The sequence below is a fragment of the Vicugna pacos genome, chromosome 20, assembly GCF_048564905.1.
Source record: "Vicugna pacos chromosome 20, VicPac4, whole genome shotgun sequence".
Taxonomy (NCBI): Eukaryota; Metazoa; Chordata; class Mammalia; order Artiodactyla; family Camelidae; genus Vicugna; species Vicugna pacos.
The window spans coordinates 20,601,618-20,628,685 of record NC_133006.1 but is presented as its reverse complement, the minus strand read 5'-3'; the positions used below and the strand labels follow the sequence as shown (position 1 = coordinate 20,628,685).

The 27,068-nt window shown below is 34.8% G+C and overlaps 1 protein-coding gene across 6 annotated transcripts in view; it reads right to left on the bottom strand.

The window, feature by feature from the left end:
* FKBP5 (FKBP prolyl isomerase 5) overlaps positions 1 to 27,068 on the bottom strand; it is a 105,883-nt gene that overhangs the window by 24,931 nt on the left and 53,884 nt on the right. For all 6 annotated transcript variants that reach the window (XM_072945155.1, XM_072945154.1, XM_072945152.1 and 3 more), the window contains 3 exons: positions 22,667 to 22,811; positions 11,310 to 11,452; positions 10,257 to 10,371 (listed from right to left, as the gene is read on the bottom strand). In XM_072945155.1, coding sequence (XP_072801256.1) covers positions 10,257 to 10,371; positions 11,310 to 11,452; positions 22,667 to 22,811 — 403 coding nt within the window. The remainder of the gene's footprint in view (positions 1 to 10,256; positions 10,372 to 11,309; positions 11,453 to 22,666; positions 22,812 to 27,068) is intronic.

Sequence of the window (27,068 nt, the reverse complement as noted above, 5' to 3'; positions counted from 1 at the left end):
ATGTTATAGTTCTACCATTTCAGGGATCTTTCAAGATAAATTTCTAACTTCATGGTCATGTTATGGAAGTTACTTTTACACCCACTAATGTTTCTTATGCTTTGAATCTTCAGTTCTTGGCTTTATTTTTTTGTGATGTTTTAGTATATCCTATAGTATTATTTTTTTCAAAAAGGGCACAAGTCTACAAATTCCAAAGTTAATTTTGTTCTCATATTTAAATGGTAATTTGGCTGAGCATAGAATCCTAGGTTCAAAATACTCATAGACAGTGCTCAAAGCATTGTCTTTTCATGTTTAGTGTCACAAATTAGAAGTTTGATGTCATTTTGATTCTCATTCCTTTGCATCTAGCTTGATTCTCCCTCGAAGAGTTCAAAATTTTCTTTCAAGCTATGGAATTAAGAAATTTCACCAAATACACACACACACAAAGAAATACTATTCAGCCATAAAAAAGAATGAAATCCAGCCATTTGCACCAACATGGATGGACTTAGTATTATGCTAAGTGAAATAAGTCAAAGACAAATACCATGTGATTTCACTTACTTGTGGAATCTAAAAAACAAAGCAAATTAACAAATATAACAGAAACAGAGTTACAGGCACACAAACAGGTGGTTGCCAGAGGTGAGAGGGGTAGGGAGACAGGGAAACCAGTGAGGAAGATAAAGAGGTATAAATTTCACTAGAAATTAAGTCAGGGAATATAATTACAGCATGTGGTCAATATATGTAGGAATAGAGTTAATACTGTAATTTTGTATGGTGACAAATGGTAACTTGACTTATCATGGTTATCGTTTTGTTAATGTATAAAAATACTGAATCACTATGTTGTACACCTGAAACTAATATATTATAAGTCAATTATACTTCAATTAAAAAAAGAAATTTCATCAGGATGTATCTTTAAAATGAAAAAGCACTTCTTACTCCTGTATGCCACTATAAACTAAGACTTTCAATCTAAAGGCTCTCCTATTTTCTCTAGGAAATTTTCTTCTATTATGCATTTGGTTATATACAAACTGTCTATCTTTGACTTATTATCATAGTCTTCTAATTTTTCTTTCATTTTTCATCTCTTGGGTGTTTTGTTTTTTTCTTTTTGCTCTGTGTTCTGAGATATTATTGACTATCTTTCATATTACCAAGTCAGGATTCTGGGGCTGTCCATTTTGATTTTCAACCCTTCTTCTGGATTCCAATTTTGATAATCATATTCTTAACTTCCAGAAACTTTCTTCTCTTTCCTTGTCCAGAGAAGCTGGTTTTTGACTTAGAATTTTAATATCCTGTTAAATATCTATTAAGATAGTAATTAGTATTTTGAAAATCTTCTATTTCTTCTTAGTTCACCTCAGTGCTTGTTTCATGGTATCTGCTGATGATTCTGTATTGTTTGGTCATATGATAAAGGAAAGATTCAGAAAGATCAAGTGATTATAGTTTATAGTTACCTGACACAGTTTTTCTAAGCATTTGGATATACTTCCATGCTAGGCCCATTCCCAAAGGAGGTGGGTTGACTGTGGAGCTCTCTGGGTGAAGATTCCACAAGCACTTACTGTGCAATTACTACGTGCTGAGCATGATATCCAAAGGAAGGCTGGGGATACCATTTTCCACTGGTGATGTAGGAAAAAGTTTTACTTTAGGAACCAAACACTTTAGCATATTACTGAAAGAGCAGGGCTGCTCTTTCACTTGTTTCCCCTTCAAATCTGTTTTAAAAGTTCAAAGCTACTTTATGCTTTCATGTTATAGTGCAAGTCCTAACGTGTGGAGTCTTCTGAGGCCCATCTTTATTTTATTTAAAAAACCTGGCCTAACTCACTTTAGCCTGAGAGCGAAAGTCACAGCCAGAGCCTATAGTAATTTTCAAGCCTTGGCTGCAAACTAGAATTACCTGGGGAGTTTAAAAAACATACTTGTGCCTGGAGTACCACCCTTTGAGATTTGAGATTATTTAACTGGTCTGGGCTGAGACGTAGGCATCAGGGTTTTAAAAGCTCCCCAGGTAATTCTAAATTCAACCAAAGTTGAGAACTACTACACTAGAGGTCTGCTGGCCCAGAAGTTCCATATTGTTTTATAACCACCCTGATGATTGCCCCATAGTCTGCTTTGGCTCCCGTGCACCAGCTGACTGAGCTTGGAGTTCTGCCCAAGCTCACTGAGAAGAACGGCATGTACCTCTGCAGAGGTCTTCTCTACACCTGTTGTGGGTTGGGTTTCCTGAGTCTAGTTTCCATCAGTCCAATTTTATCTACTTTACATATTCCAGAAATTCTTCCTAATTTCTGATCCACTTCTGGTATTCTTCCTTTTTTCCAGCACTAATATGGATTTCTTCCTCTTTTTTTGAAATCATTCTCCACCCTTCACCTCCCACCATCTCTTATTTCAGCAGGATTTGGAGAGGGAAAGGGGGTGAGAGGGAAGGGTACTCCAACGACTTCAATCCCTGCAGATCACTCTGCTGAAATGTTCACATTAGAAAATACTGCCAATTGCGTGCATTCTTTGCATTCAAATGTGGTTGAAAGCACTGTGAAGCAAGAGGCAAGAGAGCCACACACAGCTGGCATTTTGATGTGCCTACTTCAAGCACTAAGTTAACCAATCAGAAGATGTGAAAGATGGGAGCTGGGGGAAGAGAAACTGGTAGCTATTCACAACCTTATGTCAGACAGATTGGATTTTCTAAGAAAGCAAAGCTTAAAAGCAACAATTTAGCCACTACTGGCACTTAAACTAAAGTATGATGACTAAAGTATCAGTTATCATGATAATGTCAATTAGAGTATCTTAGAACACAGTGACTTTTTTTTTTAATAGAAAAAGGACAACACAATAAAAATTACAAGATGGTCATCTTAATTGACACAAAAAAAGCACACTGGAACAGAATCTAAAAATTGATTTGCAAGCATAAGGATCTTGACAGAGAGTAAAAATCACAATTTCTTTAAGAAATTATAAATCCTGTCAAATTAATGTTAAGTTCTCTCTACCACATAGAAACAAATTATTGAAAGGAAGCAAAAGATCACAGGGAACTATATTCAATATCTTGTAGTAACCTATAATGAAAAAGAATATGAAAATGAATATATATATATGTATGACTGAAACATTATGCTGTACACCAGAAACTGACACAACATTGTAAACTGACCACACTACAATAAAAAAGGAAGCAAAAGACCATAATTCAATAAAAGGCTTTTGATTCAGTCCATAACTTTATTCTTCAAAAAACAAAAATCCTAGAGAAATATGATTTAGGGTAAAATTACTATTAAGAAGATACATAACCAATACCATGCTGTCTTGATGACTGTAGCTCTATAGTATTGCCTGAAGTCTGGGAGAGTTATTCCTCCAGCCTCTTTTTTTCTCTTCAGTAATGCTTTGGCAATTATAGGTCTTTGATGGTTCCATATAAATTTTATTATTTGTTCTAGTTCTGTGAAATATGTCCTGGGTAATTTGATAGGGATTGCATTAAATCTGTAGATTGCCTTGGGCAGTGTGACCATTTTAACAATATCGATTCTTCCAATCCAAGAGCATGGGATATCTTTCCATTTTTTTAAGTCTTCTTTAATTTCCTTCATCAATGGTTTATAGTTTTCTGTGTATAATTCTTTCACCTCCTTGGTTAGATTTATTCCTAGGTATTTTATTACTTTGGGTGCTATTTTAAAGGGGATTGTTTCTTTACTTTCTTTTTCTGTTGATTCATCATTAGTGTAAAGAAATGCCACTGATTTTTGAATGTTAATCTTGTAACCTGCTACCTCGCTGAATTCTTCGATCAGCCCTAGTAGTCTTTGTGTGGACCTTTTAGGGTCTTCTATATATAGTAACATGTCGACCAATGGAACAGAATAGAGAGCCCAGAAATGAAACCACAAACTTTTGGTCAACTAATCTTTGACAAAGGAGGCAAGAATATACAATGGAATAAAGACAGTCTCTTCAGCAAATGGTGTTGGGAAAACTGGACAGCAGCATGTAAAACAGTGAAGCTAGAACACTCCCTTACACCATACACAAAAATCAACTCAAGACGGATCAAAGACTTAAACATAAGACAAGATACAATAAACCTCCTAGAGGAAAATATAGGCAAAACATTATCTGACATTCATCCCAGAAATTTTCTCCTAGAAGAAATAAAAGCAAGAATAAACAAATGGGACCTAATGAAACTTACAAGCTTCTGCACAGCAAAGGAAACCATAAGTAAAACAAAAAGACAACCTACGGAATGGGAAAAAATTTTTGCAAATGAAACTGACAAAGGCTTGATCTCCAGAATATATAAGCAGCTCATACAACTCGGTAAGAAAAAAAATAAACAACCCAATCCAAAAATGGGCAGAAGACCTAAACAAGCAATTCTCCAAGGAAGACATACAAATGATCAATAAGCACGTGAAAAAATGCTCAATATCACTAATTATCAGAGAAATGCAAATCAAAACTACAATGAGGTATCACCTCACACCAGTCAGAATGGCCGTCATTCAAAAATCCACAAATGACAAATGCTGGAGAGGCTGTGGAGAAAAAGGAACCCTCCTTCACTGCTGGTAGGAATGCAGTTTGGTGCAGCCACTGTGGAAAACAGTATGGAGATTCCTCAAAAAACTAAGAACAGACTTACCATATGACCCAGGAATCCTGTTCCTGGGCATATAACCAGAAGGAACTCTACTTCAGGATGACACCTGCACCCCAGTGTTCATAGCAGCATTATTTACAATAGCCAAGACATGGAGACAGCCTAAATGTCCATCAATAGATGACTGGATAAAGAAGATGTGGTATATTTATGCAATGGAATACTACTCAGCCATAAAAACTGACAACATAACGCCATTTGCAGCAACATGGATGCTCCTGTACAGGACAGAAATAGACTCATGGACAGAGAATACAGACTTGTGGTTACCGGGGGGGGGGGGGGTAGAGGGTGGGAAGGGATAGACTGGGATTTCAAAATTGTAGAAAAGATAAACAAGATTACACTGTATATAGCACAGGGAAATATACACAAAATGTTATGATAAATCACAGAGAAAAAAATGTGACAATGAGTGTGTATATGTCCATGAATGACTGAAAAATTGTGCTGAACACTGGAATTTGACACAACACTGTAAAATGATTATGAAGCAATAAAAAATGTAAAAAAAAAACCAAACCAAAAACATGGATGCTCCTGGAGAATGTCATTCTAAGTAAGCCAGAAAGAGAAAGAAAAATACCATATGAGATTGCTCATATGTGGAATCTATAAAAACAAAACAAAACAAACAAACAAAGAAAGCATAAATACAAAACAGAAATAGACTCACAGACATAGAATATAAACTTGTGGTTGCCAAGGGGGCAGGGGGTGGGAAGAGATAGACTGGGATTTCAAAATTGTAGAATAGATAAACAAGATTATACTGTATAGCACAGGGAAATATATACAAGATCTTATGGTAGCTCACAGAGAAAACAGTGTGACAATGAATATATATATGTGTTCATGTATAACTGAAAAATTGTGCTCTACACTGAAAATTTGACACAACATTGTAAAATGATTATAAATCAATAAAAAATGTTTTAAAAAAAAGAAGATATATAAGTAATCTGAAGACTGTTATTAAAGACAAAGACAAATTGAACACTGGTTCTAGGTCAGCCCCAGTAGAGCCAAAAGGATTTGCTGGTGAACTGGATGCAGAATGTAAGAGAAGAAGTCAAGGATTTATTTCCTTTAAATCTATTTAAAGGAAGCAAAACAAAAGATATAAACATAATACAGAAGGTTAAAAAAAAAGAAATTAAGTGTCTACCATGTACTAGGCACCTTTCTTCATTTAACTGTCACAACAATCTGGGGGGGTAAAAGATTATTATTACCATTTTACAGATGACAAAACTGGATGCTCAAGGTGATTAAGTGCCTTGTCTAAAGCAATAGAAAAATCAAGTAGTGATTTCAAGATTCAAAGCTCACGTCTATCACTTCCAAAGCCTATGTGTCCCCTCCCCTGACTACTCACTGTACCTTTATACAGAAGTGACAGAAACTTGGTGACTCTTGTGTATCTATAATTACGTTATAATGGATGATCACTGTGTTTAGTTCTCTTTCACTGTAGGACTGGCTTTAGTTCTAGGATTTCTACCTGGTTTTGAATCTAAGTCTAAGGGTGATACTACAAAAAAAGGCAAACTGGTAAAGACTGAGAAGACTTCAAAGAACAAGGTGACCTTGGCTTCTGGCAGGGTCCACTTTTAAGTCCACCTTCTGCCCTCCACCCACACATAGCTAACTGGTTTCAAAGAGGGAAAGCAGGACACCTTAACCTTGATAACTGACAATACAATACATTTTTATAAAACTGATTTGTTCCAAAAAACCAAAAAGGGCTTTTGGGAGAAGAAGTAAAAATAAGCCATTTACTCTAAAATTTCCCAGAGAAGTACAATCTAACAAGATGAGAGACGAAAAAATCAGTCGTTGCCCTTTCTTATTTCAAAACAGAAAAACTAAAATTATATAAAGGATTATTCAAATACATTTAAAAAATTCCATTCATAGTATGTTGTTCTTCATGCAAAAAGGAAGAGGATATAAGAAAAAATACATGTATCTGCTCTTTTCTTAAAAAAAAAAAAAAGAAGAAGAAGAAACCAGAATCTAATGAGATTAGTTACCTACAGGAAGTAGGAAGGAACAGAGTAGAAATAACCAGGAAATGGGAATTAGTAGCGGTAAGGTGGGAATAACACTTCTGAGTATATCTTTTTGTATAGTTTAGAATCTATTTAGAATTTGTTTCATAAACCCAAGAAACAAATAAAGAAATGAAACCAACCAGACTGTGGGGGGAACCCCAAAGGGAAGGCAAACACGACAAATGAATTTAACTATATTACAAATGAATAACATAACCATATTGAAGGGAATGAGGATGAAAGAACTAACCTAAGGTGGAAAACAGGGCTTTCAATGCATGCTTTAGGCTATGACAAAAGGAACTATACACAGATACTTCCTACGTAGGAAATTTGTTTTTCACAGGGATACAGGTTAGCAATTCTGAAACTACTTTCTGTATATACTACAATGGAGCAAACAAACAAATATATTGTGGATGATGAGAGCCAGATTTCTCGAGTTGGAGAAAGTAGAGTCAAAGAACCAGAGAGAAGGTTAAAACAAATGGGTGGTGTTGAACTGGAACTTAAAGTGTCACTATGTACTCATAATTTTTAATATACATACACAGACTAATATCAAAGTACATATATATGTATATGTATGCATCTTGAGGTACAAGTATTTCCTAGCTCTGTTAAGAGGTTCTAGAAGCAATAACATTCCATAGCATGAGTATACCTACCACTCAGATCTTGGTTTCTAAATACCATTCTCCAGTAAAAGGAATCAGAGCTCCTTGGAGAAATGGCTGATTCTAGGCCTGGAGGAGGGAAATGACAAAAATGAGCCTAGAGCATCCTGTGGTGCCAAAAGTAAGAAAGTGCTCAAAAAACAATGTTGAAAGGACAGGGGGTTCCAATGGCCAAATCTGGGACAATCTGAGCAACAAAAAATAAATAAGAGCAGTAATGAATAATAACCAACAGAACAGTAATATCCATGGGTCAGTACTGACATAGACAAACAGGAGAGAACAGGCAGCTCTTCCTTACAATAGAATTCCAATTAAGTGTAGAAGGAACAGTAGAAATAGAAAAGTCACCATTAGGCAAATACCAGAGTAATTACTGTTGTATGCAAAAATCATTCATGAATGCTAAAATTAGTGTGTGAAGATTTGATGTAAAAGAAGATATTTCCATAGTCTCCTATTATTTCTCTCCCAATGAGATAGCGAGTAATTACAAAGAGAAAAACAGTAACTTTACAGTGGAGAAACACGGCAGACTCCACCTTAACCAAGTGACCAGAGTTAGTACCACCAGTAACGAGAAGTCAGCATCATGTACCTCCTGATAATGATGAACTGAGACGGGCACAGCATCACTTGTGTGGTATTTTTCCAAAAATGCGTTACCTCAGTCTAACCAGGGGAAAACATCAGACAAACCCAAATTGAGGGATAGTCTACAAAAAAATTGGCCAGTTATCTTCAAAAGTGTTAAAGTCATGAAAAACACAGAAGACTGATAAACTGTCATGGACTGGAGGAGGCTAAGGAGACATGACAACTAAATTACAACGTTGAATCCTGAATTTGATTGCGTACCGGAAAAAGGACATCAGTGTGGCAACTGGTGAAATTCAAGTAAGATCTAAGAAATAGTTAATACGATTGAATCAATGTTAATTTTTCTGTACTGTGGTTAGGTAAGATGTCAACATTAGGGGAAGCTGGGTGAAGCATATAAGGAAATTCTCTGTACTAGTTTTGCAACTTTTCTGTAAGTGAGAAATTATTTCAAAACAAAAAGTTAAAAAAATTACTCCCATTGAAAGTATTACCACAAGCAAAATTTGATTTAATTTATTTAGCTTGCTCCAAAGTTAACTCTATGATGGTAGTTTTGTGGTACTGCCTATGACAGGGAAAAGGTTTCTTTCAATTTAGTTGACAAAAACTGCCAGTTTTAAAATATAGGTTATAAATTGTTGAATCTGGGGAGTCACTGTATCATAGGGGAAAAAACTCTCCTTTTGAATATGTTTGAAATTTTGCAATAAAAATTTAAAAACATGTTATGGACAAGATTTTTAAGTGCTTGTTAATACACTGAAGAGAATTTTCTATCATTCCTATAACATTCATAAACATTTAGAATTCTACCATTGAGTGTTCAGGGCTAGCAGGACCTTAGAAATCAAGATGTCTACCCTGCATCACTGTATAAAAAAGAAGCTAAAGCCAGAGGGGCAGGGTTTGTTTAGAGTCAGCCAAAGCCAGAATCCTATCTCCTGACTTCTGGTCTAGGTATTCCTCCAACATTATATACCTAAGCTCTTCTTCATTTATTCTAAAACTTATCATGAATGACAACCATCTAAACACTTCAAATACAACAGCACAGTGATACTTTTTATAACTGTTTCCAATTAAAAAAAAAAAACAAAACAAAATTTGAACTAATTTGCCAGACTTGTGAAAATGAAATATGGGTTCAGAGTAATATACCCAAACATTAAAGATGAGAAAATCAACTATTCTAGTTTACTCTTTAAAATGAACTCTTCACTCTAAATAGGCTTTTTATAATAGTTCATGTTGCCATCCTTCTTTAGTGACTTTTTTTTAATGGAAGTATTTATGTTTTCTCACAACTCTCTTTTGAAGTACTTCAGCTCAGTAAATGACGTCTTTCAAACATTTATCCATGCAGAAAGCATTTACTGAATACTAAATGTGTGCAAGGCACTACAGGTGATGCTGGAAACAAAAAGAAGAAGATTCTGGTCCTCCAGCACTCACTCACTGGGGAAATGGGCAAGTGACAAGTAGTGTACACAAAGGCACACATGTACATACCCCTCCCTCTGGGAGGGAGGGAGGGTGATTAGTATTCTAGTCCTCAGTAGTGTCCTTACTTTCAACTTGGCAAATGAAAAATGCAATAGCTTCAGGTCACTCAATAAATGACAAAACAGAACTTGCACAGAACATGTCTAGGTCTCCTGACATAGAACAGAATAAACACTATTATCCAGTTCTGATCTAACTAAAATGATTAACTGATTTTATCTTGATGGCAACCAGTGGGATGAGTTTGAGAGCCCTGAAGTGCACTACAATCTACTGCTTTATGTAGTAACTCTATAACCTTGGTTGATTTATGTTAACTTCTCTGAACTCAGTTTTCTCACCTGGGGATAATTAATCATACCACAAAAGTCTGTAAGAAATAAATGAATAAATATGTAAGGCAACTAATATAGCTGTTGGCACACCGAGGAGTCCTTGGACTAAGAATTCCTTGACGGATGGGGCAATCTTTTATTCATTTTTTGAGTTTGTAGAGGCTGGTACAGTACCTGGCACACACAGGGTGAATATGTATTTACTAAATGAAGTCATTATTAAATAAATGTTGAATTAAAGACTATTCTTGATATATATATATATATTTTTTCAATACATTTGTTTCTATAAACAGATTTTAAAAAATGAATCTCCATTTCATCTGCATAAATGGAACCCAACTTTTAAGGACCAGTTCCCTCTCGCAGCAATACTTACTTTCTACTGTCGCTCCTTCGTTTGGGTTTGAATACCCTTCTCCTTTCCGTTTAATTCTTCGGATAATGCCTCCATCTTCAAATAAATCCTCTCCTTTGAAATCAAGGAGCTCAATCTAGAAAGAGAAAAGGGATTTGGCTGATAACTGATCAAAGCCAATGTAACATACCTAAAGGCAAGAGCAACCAATTCTTTCGTTTTACAAAGTAAAACTGTTTTATATTTATCTGTGCATCTTAGTTACTGGAAAAGGAGGAAAAAAAGAACACTGCACTTTTTAATACCTGGAAAGAAACTTCACAGAACGATAATGTCTAGGACTGCATCCTGTGGGGCTGCAGTGCAAAGACAGACAGGAAGTACTAGGAAAACTGCCTTGTGGGCAAAAAGCCAGAGTGACACAGTGCTGGCTCAAAACTGTTTTGTCTGACTCTAGAGGCCACTACTTTTCCACCCTGGATTCATGAAATCCCCTTCTTAAAATGTAAGAGCAAATCTTATGAATCAGGCCTACAACCAACCAAAGGTACATTTTATCTTGTTACAATGTTTAGGCATTTGCCCTCTTAATTTATAAATTATTTTGGCCAAATATGTATAATTCAACACAGGATGAATAACATATTATCACCACCTACTGCTTCTAATGAGGAAGTGAGATCTGTGACATTTATAAACCTTTGTAATACAAAAATAGCTTTACAACTTGATTTAGATATATTTCAACATTTATCTCCCACATTTCCACCCTGTCTTCTGGTGAATTTTGAGTACGTCATAACTCACACCACTGACCAGAACCTTCATTTCTAAGCCTGGTGTCTTTTATTTATTTGGTTATGACCGTTTTGTGCCAGAGACACGTTTCTAAGAAAGCACTGGCACACACCCCTTGGGTTTGTGGGAAACAATTCAAGAAGCCAAGCTCCAAAATAAATAAGTTGGATCTGATTCTCAATAGCAAGCTTAGCTCCTTGTTCCACTGCCTATTGCTTCAGAGCCAGCACTATAGTGGAGCAGATGCTAACAAGGCAATATCACACACATACTTGCCTCAAAAAAGAGAGTTGCATTCGAGGGAATTTTGGGGAGACTGCCAGCAGAGCCATATGCATATTCTGGTTTGCAGAGTAAATGGCACATCTCTCCTTTCTTCATGGTAGCCACACCAATGTCCCATGCCTTGATAACCTGGCCTATGAGAAAGGAAAAGGGGGTTGAAAGCTATAGGCCATATTTTAAAAAGATTTAACTGTCATGAAACAAAAATCAAACAAATCTCTAATTCTTTATGCTATATACTACTCAGCTAGGCTACGAAAGAACTCAGTAAAAGCTATACACTGAGAAATAAATTGTGATTTTTTTTTTTGAGGGCTGTTAGAGAAGATTCTCTGCTGAGAAGGATGAAAGTAGTATCAATTTCTAAACTGCTCAAAGATTAAGTCTTTGAAAAGTGGTAGTAACATAATCTTTGACATGTGGCTGGGTTGCAGTTGTTGCTTAATTTATAATTTCAACCGCAATAGTAAGTGCATGTTTTCTAGGCAGTGATGGAACAAAAATAGTATAGCAAATGGAATTTGTCCTAAGGAGGCTTATAATTTAGTTGGGTAGACAAAAACAACAAACAAGAAACAACCGGAAAAGTATAAATTGCATAAAAAGGCCTATGAAACAGATTTTCTTCCTCAAAATTCAGAGTAGAAAAAAAAAGTGGTTTTGTCTTTTTAAAGAAAACAAAATGATGTGTCACAAGAACTACAAAACTCAGAATTTTTTTTTTTGGCCTTCTTCCAGGAAACTAAAAGTTAACCTTACTGCTTAACTGCAGAACTATATTAACCTATATAATTTTAATTGTATCTTACAGTAAGCAGTTCCAAATCCTTTGGGAAACAACAGAAAATGTACATAATTTCAAGGGATAATATACAAATTTGAGGTGCTGTGTCGATCAAAAACTTAAGTATTCAAAGTGAGATCAGGTAAACAATGAACTCCAGAGAAAGTGACTTTTGAAGAGAGCTGTTACTATGAACTGATAGGTAGGATTAAAGTCAGGGTAATTAGGATAAGGGGGACCCTATACTAAGGTATGTAAGCAGGGATGAACAAAGCATTTGTGACTCATGACTTCAACTTAGTCTTCATTAATTGTTACATTTCAAAATATCAGATATACTTACTTAGTTAAAAGTATATCTACATGACTATTATTAAAACACACAAAAGAGAGAAAGATATAACTGAAAGGTAAAGGGTCATCCATTCCCTCCTTGTAAGAAGCCACTGTTATGTTTCTTTTGTATCCTTTCAGTGTGTGCTGTTGCTTTTAAAGGAATTTAAGACACAAATGACAGCATCCTATACATTCAGTTCTGAACTGTTTTTTCATTATATATATGTATTTCATTTTATATATAATGTCATACTAAAGATATATAATGCTATAGATAAATTTTTTCATTGTATATATACATACACACACACACACACACATATATAAATATCTTTCTCTATCAGTAGAAAGGAGGACATCCATTTTGGGGGTTAGAAGTGCAGCCTGCTTTAACTTCAGACCGCCCAGATTAGGTACCAGGTCTGCCCCTTATTAGTTGTGTGAACCTGTGCAAGTTTCCTCATCTGCAAAATGTAGATAATCATAGTTTCTGCCATATAGTTGTTATAAGAATTATTAGATAAAATATGTCAAACACCTGGCACAGTGCCTGGCATATAACATGTATTTAATAAAGGACAATCATCATCATCATCGTAAATACATACTGATCTACCTCATCTGCAATAGCTTCATAATATTCTAGTCACTCCCATACTGAAAAATATATTGCCAACAGTTCTCCAATAAGGCTCTTTGTCCATGTATGTTTGCCTGTTTTGTGCAAGTATATTTGGAGAGTAAATTCCTAGAAGTGCAAAGGTGATGTGCATTTTCAATCTGACAGATATTGCCCAACTGCCCTTCCCAAAGGGCTACATCAATTTATATGCCCACACATGGTTCTAATGTGAAAACAGTCTACAGTCCTCAGAAGAAATGTAAGGCCTGCTGCTGACAGGCTGCTTTACCGTCACTGATGTTCTTCAAAGGCTGCTGTGGTTTTAGTGTGGGCCATTGACAGCTTCTTTTTTTTTTTTAACTCTCAACTCTGATAGTTTAAGACAAACACCTTAAATATTCTTTCAGGAAATCTCTATATTGTGGGGGAACTACTGTACATTTATTAAAGACATTTAGCCAACTACCAAGGAGCAAAGGTCTCTCTAGGGACTAAGAATACGAAGGTGGCTGTTCCCTTCTTCCTTCCAAGAAACATGCAATGTAGTATGGCCAGTGGAACAGAAAGATATATGCACTGTTTTTTTTTTCAAGTGTGGTGAACACTAAAATAGAAACATGGGGCTTTTGCCTGGGGGTGGAGGTTGGTGCAATCAGCAAAAACTTAATTCACAGATGGTATCTATGCTAGGCCGTGGAAGTTGGAAATATCAGCCTGTCAAATCCCCAGGAGCCCCTCACTAAATAAATCATGCATTTGCTTTTCTTCTCATTCAGGAACATTACAGCTTCTCTAACATGGAGCTTCAGACATAGAGTGAAACACACTGAGCAAAGAGCCACACTGATATGAACACAGGTATGTTTCTAAAACTGCCCATCTTGGGCTTCTTTTCTTAAAAAGCATTTCCCCCTCATTAAAAAAAAATACATGCTCAATATAGAAAGTATATAAAAGCACAGAGAATACAATAAAAAAGAACTTCTGAAACTTTGGCATCTGGGGTAAACTGTCCATTTTTTGGTTCATTTCCTTCCAATTGTGTATGTACACTTTGCATATTAAATTTTGATATATACATTATTAAAATTCTAGCCATAGTTTATTGGGTTTTGTAGCCTAGCTCTATATTGTAGCACATTATATGAACATTTTTCTTGTTAAAAGATGATAGCTGAAAACATGACTTTTAGTAACTCTATGCTATTCTATCTTTTGAATATACTATAATTTCATTACTCTTGTTAATAAACATTTAGATTGTTTCTATTTTTTTTACTATTATAAAGTTAAAATGAACTACTTTATACCTAAATCTTTACATGATTTTTTTTTGCATAATAAAAGCATCTTACCTGACACAATCAGGACTGTGGTTGTAGGTTAATTTAAAATGTTGCTTTAAGTGAGGAATCATAAAGAAGAATTTATACATGACCTCAAACTTTTTTTTTAACTTCAAATATATCAAAGCTATTAATTCACTAACTTTGTGTTAGAAGGCCAAGGCCTTGTCTCTGAGTGTGGCTCCAGTGATAAGAGTTCCATGTCCTTTGAGCTTATTAAGTATATATTACCGGGATTCTTCTGTACAATGGGTGTAATTTTCCCTAAATTACAGGTATGTGACTACTAGAGAAGTTGCCTGCATACCAATTCAAATCATTCTATATAAAAATGCTGTTAAAAAACAACAAAAAAAATAATTCCATGTCATCTTTACTATATAAATCACACATACGGTATATCATTTGCCATTTACAAGTAGATTTCTTTAAAGAGGAGTAGGAACCAGAAGATACTTGTAAAGCCATCAGCAAGCGAATACTTCTAGTAAAAATGTATTCTAATGGCCTACTTATTTTGCCTTTTACCCATACCTAATTCAATAGCCATTTATAAAATGCTTTTAGCAGTTAATCTTAATAAGTCTTTCCAAAGATGTTTAACTTAGTTTCCAAATAATTCTTTCTTACTACAGTAATTTCAGTGTTTTATATACTATTTAATTAAATGATATAATGACAAGAAGTTATAATCACAATTATACAATTAAAATGGATATAAGGAGGTTTAGACTGATTTTTTTAAAATACATTTTCTTTTCTTTCCTTTTTTTTTTTTTTTGGTGGGGAGTAGATAATTAGGTTTATTTATTTTTAGAGGAGGTACTGGGGATTGAACCCAGGACCTCGTGCATGCTAAACATGCACTCCACTGCTTGAGCTATACCCTCCCCCCTTAGCCTGATTCTTAGCACTAGTCTGAGGAAGGAAAAAGCAGCACCTGACATCTGGAAACTGCCTGACTCTTACAGAGGCCTTGGTGATGTCTGAAGCTGGCCTGGGGCACACAGCTAGGCCATGCTATTCTTCTGTCGGACACAACAATCTCATAAAACATCAACATCAGACAAGGTCACTCTGAGACCATGAAAAAGTGAGACAAAACAAGCACACTTCAAAATTTTGTCTAAGCATGGACAAAAAAACAAGGTCCCTGTGCAACCTACAAAATACCAAACATCCCCCTCTCCTGGTGACATGAGTGACTGCTGCTTCTCCACAGGTACAGCTTTAGTCTCACTCCAGGCAGCCCTCTTCCTAGGTAAGATTTACTAAGACACCCAAAGGATCATCCACATCCTAACAACACCCAATCCAGAGCAAATCCCTTCTTCCTTAAATCCTCCCCAAATCAAAATACAAGCCCAAATCCTATAAAAAGTCCTTTCCAACACTCTTACTGAGACACCCACAGTTTCCCATGGTGTGTGTTCTCCCTCCCTCCAAGTAATAAATCCAGCTTGTTGGACTACAGCTGCGTTCCTAGTGGTCTGTGGCTGGAGGGCACTGACAAGGCTCACTCAACTGGCTGAAGCAGAGTGTGGGACCACACCAAACAAGAAGGAAACCAGTGGCATCATTCAGTATATTTACAAGCAGAATGGAGCCCATCAGTTAGTCTGGAGTTGGTTAAGCAGGCTTCTACCATATTTCCTCAGAATCAGTTCCTAGAAATAGAATTACTGGGTCAAAGCATAAACATTTTTAAGATTCCTGTTCTTTGGGATCTTTTGATTTTTAAGGTGTTAACTGTAGGTTACAATACACCAAGAATTTATATATGCAATTTATTCTTCCACTTCAACTGGACTTCAACTTTACTAGCTCAAACATAATTTATCGATTTCAGGAGTCCTATTCCATTTGTAACAAAATCTGAAATAAGAATATATACTTATACAAATTTATAATATATCTATCCATAAGTTCAAATGCTTTTTATATATACCCAACTGTAGGCATTTGAAAAATTTTAAAGTGAACAAAGCTTAGTATAAAAGCAATACACTGTACTTTTTCCTTTCTACAGAGTATTATATAACTTTCTGATTTAGAAAGATCAAAATCAAATTTTATAGGTTCAGCGTAGGGTCATCAGTTATAACAAGTGTACCATTCTGGTGGGGGATATTAAGAGAGGGGAGGCTATGCACATGTGGGGGTTGGAAATATATGGGAAATCTCCGTATTTTCCACTCAATTTTGCTGTCAGCCTAAAACTGCTCTGAAAAATAAAATTTACTTAAAAAATCATACATTTTAACATATAACACTTCTTTTAATCACTATTTTCACTTATAATAAAGACTATAGTGACCACTTTACAACATTCTCATTTTTTTCTTTAATGACTTAAAATTTTTTAATTGTGGTAAAATACATATAACACAAAATTAACCATTTCAACCATTTTTAAGTGGATAGTTAAGTACAGTCACACTGTTGTGCAACCAATCTCCAGAACTTTTTCATCTTGCAACATTACCACTCTACTCATTAAACAACACCTCATTTCCTCCTGCCGCAAATCCCTGACAAGAATTTAGACTTCTCCAGATGTAAATAGAATCATATATCTATCTTTTTGTGACTGGCTTACTTCACTTGGTGTAATGTCCTCAAGGTTCATCAGTTTTGTCCCATGTGAATAACATTCTATTGCATTGTATGTATATATGACATTTGGTTTATCTATCCATCTGCAGATAAACATTTGGGTGGCTTCCATCTTTTGGGTATAATGAATAATGCTATGAACATGAGTGTACAAGTATCTCTGAGACTGCTTTCAGTTTTTTTGAGTATATAGTGAGATGTGGAATTGCTGGATCATAGGGTCACTCTATTTTTAATTTTTTTGATAACTGCCATACTGTTTTCCATAGTGGCTACACTATTTTACCAACCCACCAACAGTGCACAAGGGTTCAATTTCAAAGCTTATTAACACTTCTAGTTTTCTGTTTGTGTTTTGTTTTTTTACAGTAGCCATCCTGATTGGTGTCAGGTGCCATCTCACTGTGGTTTTGATTTGTATTTCCCTAATGATTAGTGATGTAGAGCATCTTTTCAGATGCTTGTAGGCCATTTGTATGTCTTCTTTGGGGAAATGTCTATTTAAGTCCATTGTCCATTTTATAATCGGGTTATTTGTTTTTTTTTAATTACAGGAGTTCTTTATATATTCTGGACATTAACCCATCAGATATATGATTTACAAATATTCCCTCCCATTCTGTAGGTTGCCTTTTCACTCTGTTACTGTATCCTTTGATGCACAAAAGTTTTAAATTTTGAGGTAGTCCAATCTATGTAGTTTTACTTTTGTTGCCTGTGCTTTTGGTGTCATATCCAAGAAATCACTGCCAAACCTAATGTCATGAAGCTTTTGCTCAAAGTTTTCCTCTAAGAAAATAGTTTTAGGTCATCTATTTAGGGTTTTTGATTCATTTTGAGTTAATTGTTGTATATGATGTTAAGTAAGGGTCTAACTTAATTCTTTTGTGTGTGAATATCTACTGTTCCCAAAATCACCTTGACTATGTAACTTTAACTTTTAAAATTTTTATTTAAAACATTTTTATTGAAGTATTTTGATTTTACAACATTCTGTTAGTTTCAGGTGCACAGCAAAGTGATTCAGTTGTGGCGCGGCGTTGGTGGTATAGTGGTTAGCATAGCTGCCTTCCAAAGTGATTCAGTTGTACATATATATACACTATACAACTTTCAAATGTATGTTTGCATTTGAAATCACTGATAATACTGATGTTGTCTTTCTTTTTTTTCCTGTATATTTTTTCCTCTAATAAATTTTATTTGGTCGTCTTTTTAAATGTCTTATACAGGGCCCTGAAAATCATCCCTACTCCCTACCAGAAGTATCTGGTTATGAATAGAACAAATTAATTTATATTTTAAGATTCTTTTAAAGTGTTCCATATGTCTTATGTTATATTCTATTTTTGCCACTTCTCTACTTAATTACTAAGAAAACTGATCACAAGATAGTGACCTCTCCTTATCCTCATGGCTTATAGTTTCAAAAACAGGCAGAAAAAATAATCCGTCCTGGGACAGCCTTAATGATTAACTCTGTTAGGCTAAAGTGTTAGACATGGACCGGAAGGCAGAAGTCACGTCTTGATTATTTTTTATTTCCCAAAGAACTTAACACCACAATATTATACTCAATAAAGGAACAAAGTCCACACTGCAATATCTAATTTAAATGGAGTTAGAAATTTGTTAGCTTCCTTCAGTCTACTCAGCCCTGCCTAAATCAGATTCTCCTTAATATCCATTCAGCAATGAAGCTGGAAGCATTCTGCCTCTATTGGAAAGGGCCAGGTAAAGCCAAAGAAAGTACTTCCTTAAAAATTTGCCATCTTTCTGGCTCACACTTTCGGGGAGGGTTAGGAAAATTAAATATTTGGCCTAAAAGCTTTCCTTCCAAATCCTGAATGCTCCTAAACTGCACATTAAGAAAAAAAAAGTAAACATGTTAAGAATACATTTAAGTAGGAAAAAAAAGAATATATTTAAGTGGGAACAAGAGTATCAATAGAAATACAAAGGGAGCATTTGGCTAAACCACAAACAACCCACAGGAAGTTGGCTGTATGGTTACCCAGTACTAGTAAGTGTATGTCACTAGTGTTATGAATGTTGTCGAGGCTTAAAATACATGGGAAAAGATACTTCAAATAAAAATAAAACTGTAAAAATATGAATTAGGCCCATGTAACAGTAATATTTTTGCTTTTGATAAATGTCATTAACTGTATTACTCTTGTAAGAATGTCTGGTGTACAGTAAGCACTCAGTAAATTCTGCTGGACCAGGATCTACTTTGATTCTGTACCTAGTGCTGGGGCTAGTTTTAAACCTTAAGATCTACCATAACTTGAAAGAGACTGCTTGGGTTTGAATTCTGGCTCTGCCACTTCCTGTATAACTTTGGGCTAATTACTTAACCTCTCTCTGTACCTTAGTTTCCTCTTATGTAAAAAAAAAAAAAGACCCAAACAAAAACAAAAGTGATTAATTATAGTAAGTACCATAAAAAATTTAGTAAAGTGGACTTCATCAGAATTAAAAACTTTTGTTCCCTGAAAGACTAGTTAAGAAAATGAAAAGGCAAGATAGAGACTGGGAGAACATAGTTCCAAAATACGTATCTGATTAAGTGCTTGTCTTGCTGAGTACAACTCAATAAAAAGATACTACTGATTTTTAAACTGGGCAAAAGATTTGAACAGATATTTCACAAAAGAAAATATACAAATGTCCACTAAGCACAAGAAAATATACTCTCAACATCACTAGTTATCAGGGAAATGCAATTGAAAATCAAAATGCAATACCATTTCACAACCATATTAAAATGGCTAAAGTTTAATTAAAAGACTGATAATATTAAGGGCTGACAAGGATGTGAAAAACGACCTCTCAAGTATTACTGGTGAGAATGCAAAATGGTACAGCCACTGTGAAAAACAGTATGGTAGTATTTTATGAAGGTAAACGTATGTTTACCATATGACCAACAAGTCCAATCCCAGGTATTTACCCCAAAATAAATTTACCCAACACATCGACACAAAGACAAGTATGTGTATGCTCATTATGTTATTCATAATAACCCCAAATTAGAAACAACCCCAACGTCCAGTTTTTTGAATGGATGAACAAATTGTGGTGTTTCCATACTGTAAAACACTACTTGGCAACTCAACATGCATGAATCTCAAAATCATTATGCTAAGTGAAAGAAGTCGAACACCAAAGATGACATCTGATTCCACTTATATGAAATTCTGGAAAACACAAACTATAGTAACAGAACCAGATTAGCGACTGCATGGCCCAAGGTCCAGGAAGTGACAAAAGGACGTAAGAAAACTTTTTGGGGTGAGGAAATTTTCTATATGTTGATTGTGGTGGTGGTTACCCTTAAAATGGTAAATCTTGTTATATGTAAATAGTACCTCAAAAAAAAACCCACCTCTAAGAGTCTTAGACACAAATGTTAATATGACTGTCACCTAATTATACTAAATAAATTGTACAAAGAGTCTAAAAAATAATAATAGGACTGGTGTGAGGATTAAATGTGATGACATATGTAAGGCCCTTAGCTTGGCATTCTAAGTACTTCAAAAAGTATTAGCTATTAGTCTTTCAAACATAAACTTTCCCCTTTTACCCCAACATGCTAACGACGGACTAAATTAACAGGTATTTTTACTAATAATCATGAGTCATCATGCATTTAATAAGGTTATATTAATGTTAAAGGTAGATTGCTGATATTTACTTCATTATGGTTTAATCTCAATAGTAAGAGATAAGTATAGGTATGTGAAAAATCTAAAATGACTGATTTGTTTCTCTTCTCAAATCTAGGGGAAGAATATAAGAAATAGGATTCTTATCTTCATAATTCCCAACCATGTTAGTCACATACCAAGAGCACCAAAAACAACTTCTTTGAAGTAGCCTTTTATCAGAAATCACCAGACCTTTCCAAGGGTAGGTGGGGAAGGGGTGAGGCTTTAGCGTTCTTGGACTTATATTAACTAACTTCTAACAAGCCATATGGTCCACAAAGTTCAATTTGATGTATGGGCTATTATTCTTCTTCCAAGATAAAAAAAAAATTATACTAAATTAACTGAAGACATTGAAAAGTATTTGTAAAGAAATCAGTAAAAATCACATTTAAGACTTGAAAATAGTGGTTCTCAATCTTTTTTCCTCAGGACCCCTTTACAGCTTAAAAATTAAAGACTGTAAGGAGCCTTTTTTTTTTTTGTATGTCTACTGATATTTACAATATTTAAAAAATTTAAGTTACTTAGAAATTTGTTTAAAAATAACAAGAACCTCATTTTATGTAAACATAAATTATTTTTATGGAACTATATTTTCCAAAACAAAAAATTAGTGAGAAGAGTGGCATTGTTTTACAATTTTACAAATGTAAAATGTGTCTGACTTAATAAAAAACAACCAGATTCTCATATCTACTTTTGAATTCATCTGTTGCAATTTTGGTTGAAGTATATGAAGATGAATAATTAGAAAAGGTAGGAGTATTTAAAAAAAAAAGGTAGGAAGGAGTATTTTAGTAGCCTAATATTCATAATTATCTGATACTACTTCGAAACTGGACAAGTGGTAGTTTCAATAAAGGTTAGCTGCAGTATGGAATGTGAAACCATATTAATGAACTTTTCATATTATATTACATTAAAATCCACTGGTCTAGCTTACACATCAAATGGATCTTTTTAGTCATGCATGATTTTGTAACATCTTGCATTGGTCACTGGGAAAATGTTGTTCACTGAGTTATATAATCTTCCAAATGTTACCACATTTCCTTGTATAATATTTAAAAAATCACATTCATTAATACCCACTGATCTCATCAGAAGTCTTAAGTTTTGGGAAGCTGTCCATCTCTGAGTGGCAGATACAAATTTTCCAGAACTGAAACTTTCACTTGAAAACTCAATGGTAACAAATATTGTCAGTTGTTTTCCTTTAAGTGACAGGCTCACTTCATTCATTTGCAAGAAAATATCTGCCAAATACGGAATAATCAAGTCTGAATAATCATAGCTTGCCCTTTCAAATAAAAATGGTGCTTCATGAAAAAATGTAGCTGGTTCAGCTCTCAACTCAAGCAAGTGCACAAGTGCCTTTCTTTGAGATGACCGTTGTACTTGGGTGTGCAGAAGTGCTCTATGTGTGCTTCCTGTTCTGCCACAAACATAAAAACAATGTGAAACTCAAGGATTAGGATTTAATAGCCCTAATGTCTTTTATACTTTATCAAGGACATTCTTAAGTGAAACTGGTCTTCCTTTTTTTTTCTTATTTAAACAGTGAGTGAGGGCAGTGAAGAATATACTACTGCTTGTATAATTTGGTGCCATTGCCTAGATCTGTGCTAAGGCAACAGCAATTTTTTTTTTTTTAACCAAAGCAGCTTTGGTACCATCAGTGCAAATGTCAACACAATGAAAAAAATAGATAACATATTAGTATTATTATGAAAGTAATTTTGACATTGTGGACCCCCTAAAATAATCTCAAGGACCCACCAGGGATCCACAGACCATAATGTGAGAACTACTGCTCTAAAATATGTTTACTTTTGTCAAGGATAGGATCCACTAGCTCCTATATAATATAAATAGCAATAAATTTAAGCAAATCACAACTCAAAAAAAAAAAAAAACCTTCTTACCTTTGCCAAGACTAAAGACAAATGGTTCGTTTCTATCATGACTGGAATCAAATTTCTTCCCATTTGACAATTTTCCTTTGTAATGGACATAAACTTTGTCTCCAATCATTGGTGTTTCCTCACTATTCCCCACTCTTCTGATAAGCTAGAAAAGACCAAATGTCAGGGAAAAGGAGGTGAAACATTTCACTTCTAATCAAGAGAATAAAAACGTCACACAGTCTATTCTGCATCACCCAGGCAAATCTACAAACTCTTTTACCTGTCCTTTCTAAAGGCTTCACTCCCAGTTCTCTCAATAATCCTCATTGTTAGCAAACTGTCCTGTGCTACTCTAAATCTTTCATGCTATATTTAATTTTATTGTTAATCACAATATGCTCTCAAAATAATTAACTAACAGTTCCTGCTTCATTGGTTTAATGCCCCATGCTTTCACACTAAAATCTCTCAAAACTCCATGTACAAACTGAATTAGACCAAAAAGATTAGCTTTCACAAACATTCAAAAAGAAGTCTGAAGCAAAGTTTCAAAGGTGAGATTTTTACTTCCCTCCTTTGCTAAAATCATTAGCTTGAGACTAGATTCCACTAGTTTGGTTTAATTTCAGAAAGCCCAATTTCCTGTTATAACAGGTTATTTCTTACTATCTGAAGAATATTCAATGTGTGAAAAAGAAGTATCACTGCACAGTTTGATATGATACCAAATAACTTGTCTTCTAGTAAAGGAAATGCCAAAAAAGCTCCATGTTGAAAAATATTTAGCTATCTTAAAATCCAGCATACTTAATTTTTGTTTTTGGCAGGCAAACCACTAATGCAGTTGGTCAGTTCTGGGAAAAAAATCAAATCCAGGCATATGGTGGTATAATTTATTCTGTCAATCACTTATGCCTAATTAATCATTTTGTTAGATAACAGAGATGGTACCTAAAGTCCAATAAACATCTTCTGGGGGGAGGGGTTTGAATTTTTTTCCAAAGAATTCAATTATTTACTTCTAAATTCTTTTTTTGAGCCATGTCCCCCCAGGCCCACCCTCATATCACCACATAAACACTGTGAACTTAGATTCTACAACTTTCTTCGTCTACAAAAACCCAGACATTCTTTAAAGGAAAAAAATGATTTCTGCAACTCCATAAGAAATCTGTCTGAACTAACCAATGAACTCAGTAAAGTTGCAGGATTGCAAAATCAACACACAGAAACCATTTCTATATGCTGACAACAAAATATTTGATAAAAATATAAAGAAAACAATCCCAGAAATGCAAAGCAAAACTACAATGAGGTAAATAAATACACATACACACAATGCAATATTATTCAGCTATAAAAGAGAATGAAATCTTGCCATTTGCTACAACATGGATAGACCTTAAGGGAATTATGCTAAGTGAAACAGATCAGATAAAGACAAATACTGTATGATCTCAGTTACATATGGAATCTAAAAAAAGAAAAGAAAAAAACAACTAAGTTCATAGATACAGAGAACATAAACAAATTGGTGATTACCAGAGATGAGAGTTTGAGAGGAGGGTGGGAAAAAATGGGTGGAGTCAGAAGATATAAACCTCCATTTGTAAAATAAGTCACGGATGTAATGTACAGTATGGTGCAATAGTCAATAATACTGTATTGCATATTTGAAAACTGCTAACAGATCTAAAAAGCTCCCATCACAAGAAAAAAAATTACCTATGTATGGTGACAGATGTCAACTAGACTTATTGTGATGATCATTTCACAATATATGCAAATGTCAAATTGCTATGTTGTATACCTGAAACTAATATAACGTTATATGTCAATTATACCTCAATAAAAAAAAATTCCATTCAAAACAGCATCAACAGCTATCAAATAATTAGGAATAAATTTAACCAAGGAGGTTACAATGAAAACTATAAGATTCTTATGAAAGAAACTGAAAAAGGTAAAAATAAATGGAAATATATCCTATGTTCGTGGATCAGAAGAATTAAAAAAGTTAAAATGTCCATACTATGAAAGACATCTATAGATTTAATGCAATCAAAATTCACTATGGTATTTTTCACAGGAACAGAAAAAAATGCTAAAATGTGTACAGACCAAAAAGGCCCCCAAAAGCCAAGGCAATCCTGAGAAAGAACAAAGCTGGAGGCATCACATTTCCTGATTTCAAATTATATTATTAAACTATTGTAATTAAAACAGAATGGTACTGCCATGAAAACAGGCACATAGACCCATGCAATAGAACTGAGAGCCCAGAAATGAATCCGAGCATATATAGTCAACTAATATTTGATAAGGGAGCCAAGAATACTCAATGAGGAACAGATAATCTCTTCAATAAATGGTGCAGGGAAAACTGAATAATTACATGCAGAAGAATAAAACTGGACACCTATCTTACACCGCTAATAAAAATTAACTCAAAATTGATTAAAGACTTAAATATGAGATCTGAAAATCTAAAACTCCTAGAAGAAAACAAGGGGAAAAAGCTTCTTGACATTGGTCTTGGTAAGAATTTTTTGGATATGACACCAAAAGCACAAGCAACAAAAGCAAAAATAAGTGGAACAGCAAACTAAAAAGCTTCTGCACAGCAAAAGAAACAATCACCACAGTAAAAAGGCATCCGGTGGAAAGGGAGAAATCTGTGCAAAAACATATCTCTGTGTGTGTGTGTGTGTGTGTGTGTGTGTGTGCATGAAAGAAGGAAATCATATTATTTGTTACAATACAGATGTACTCTGAGGGCATTATGCTAAGTGAAATAAGTCAGACTAAGAAAGACAAATGCTGTGTGACACTGCTTATGTGCGGAATCTAAAAAAGCTGAACTCACAGAGAGAGAATAAGGGGTGCCAGGGGCTAGAGGATGGGAGAAATGGAGAGAGATTGGTCAAAGGGTATAAACGTCCAAGTTATAAGACGAATAAATTCTAGGGATCTAATGTACAGCATGGTGACTAAGTTAACAGCACTGTATTACATACCTGAGAGTTGCTAAAAAAAAATAGCTCTTAAATGTTCTCACCACAAAAAAAGAAATTATTATTTGAGGTGATGGAGGGGTTAACTAACTCTACTGTGGTAATCATTTCAAAACATACAAGTGTATCAAATCATCACATTGTACACCTTCAACTTACATAATATTTCAATTATATCACAGTAAAGCTGGGAAAAATCATTATAATTTTAAAAATTAAATTAAGAGGTTTTTTTTAAAAAAAAAAAAAAGAATCACTACTGCCCTTCTGTGACTCAAAGGGAAAAAGTTTCAAAAAAATTTAATCTGAAAGAAAGCACATGATATTCTAAAAGTTCTCATGCTCATGAACTGCATGCAGTATCTGGGAGCCTGAGCCTCACATGGAGATTCTGCTTTTCTAGGACTATAACCAAGTAACTGGGCATATGGGATGAATGGCTACCAGGGCATCAGAGAGCTGTTCACATCTGCACATGACACTACTGTATTACTTTAGGTTTCCCCAGCAAGGTGAATTTAGTGTCAAAATCTGGAGTTGTCCTGAGAATACAATCTAGTCTCAATTCATGTTAAAAATGTAAGCTCCACAAAGAAATTTTATCTTCCTAAGCTAGTTTCTGACTTCCCAGATCTGCCTTGGTCTTTATAAAAAAAAACACACACACACACATACATATAAAATGGTTAATAAGAGAGAGTACTACAGGCATGGCACTGTGCTAAATGCTTTATGTAATCCTGATAACTCTCCGAGGTAGGCAGTATTATTATTCTAATTTTACAAATGAGGAAACTTCATCTCAGATAGGTTACTAAATTGCCCTAGGTCACACAGTTAATAGACCTATTTAATCTTAACCAAAGCCTCATGGTGAAATCTGAGGCTCTGGGCAGTGATAAATGACTTAAAGGGCTTATAACCTAAAAATGCTTCTTACAGGCCTAAAAATCTTGTTAGATTTACTCGCTAGAACAAAGCAGGACCTGAGGCAAGCTGGGGACTGTGTTCTCTGCACGGGTGCTCTGAAAAGATGAAAGAGAAGAACTTAAACAGAGGTAGGGAGATGCTGAGAACAGCCTACAGAATTTCCACTGTCTCAAGAGGCATCCTGGAGTCTGGGGTGAGGAACTCACATAGCTACAAGGTTGAGAAGCCCTCTGAATGAAGATATCATGATATATATACATCTATAGCACAGAGCCCTTTTTCTACAGGTATAAGTCTTCAAAAGTTGGCTTGGCACATGGCAAGCAAACAGTAAAACATGTATATTCAGAAGAGATTCGGGTGCAGAAAACTTTCACATAAGCAAGATTATCCAAAACAAACTAAAAACTTATTTGCTGATGACATGAGGCAATAGTAAAACTCAGCTTAGTGGTAATATTTAGAATTCGTGAGAT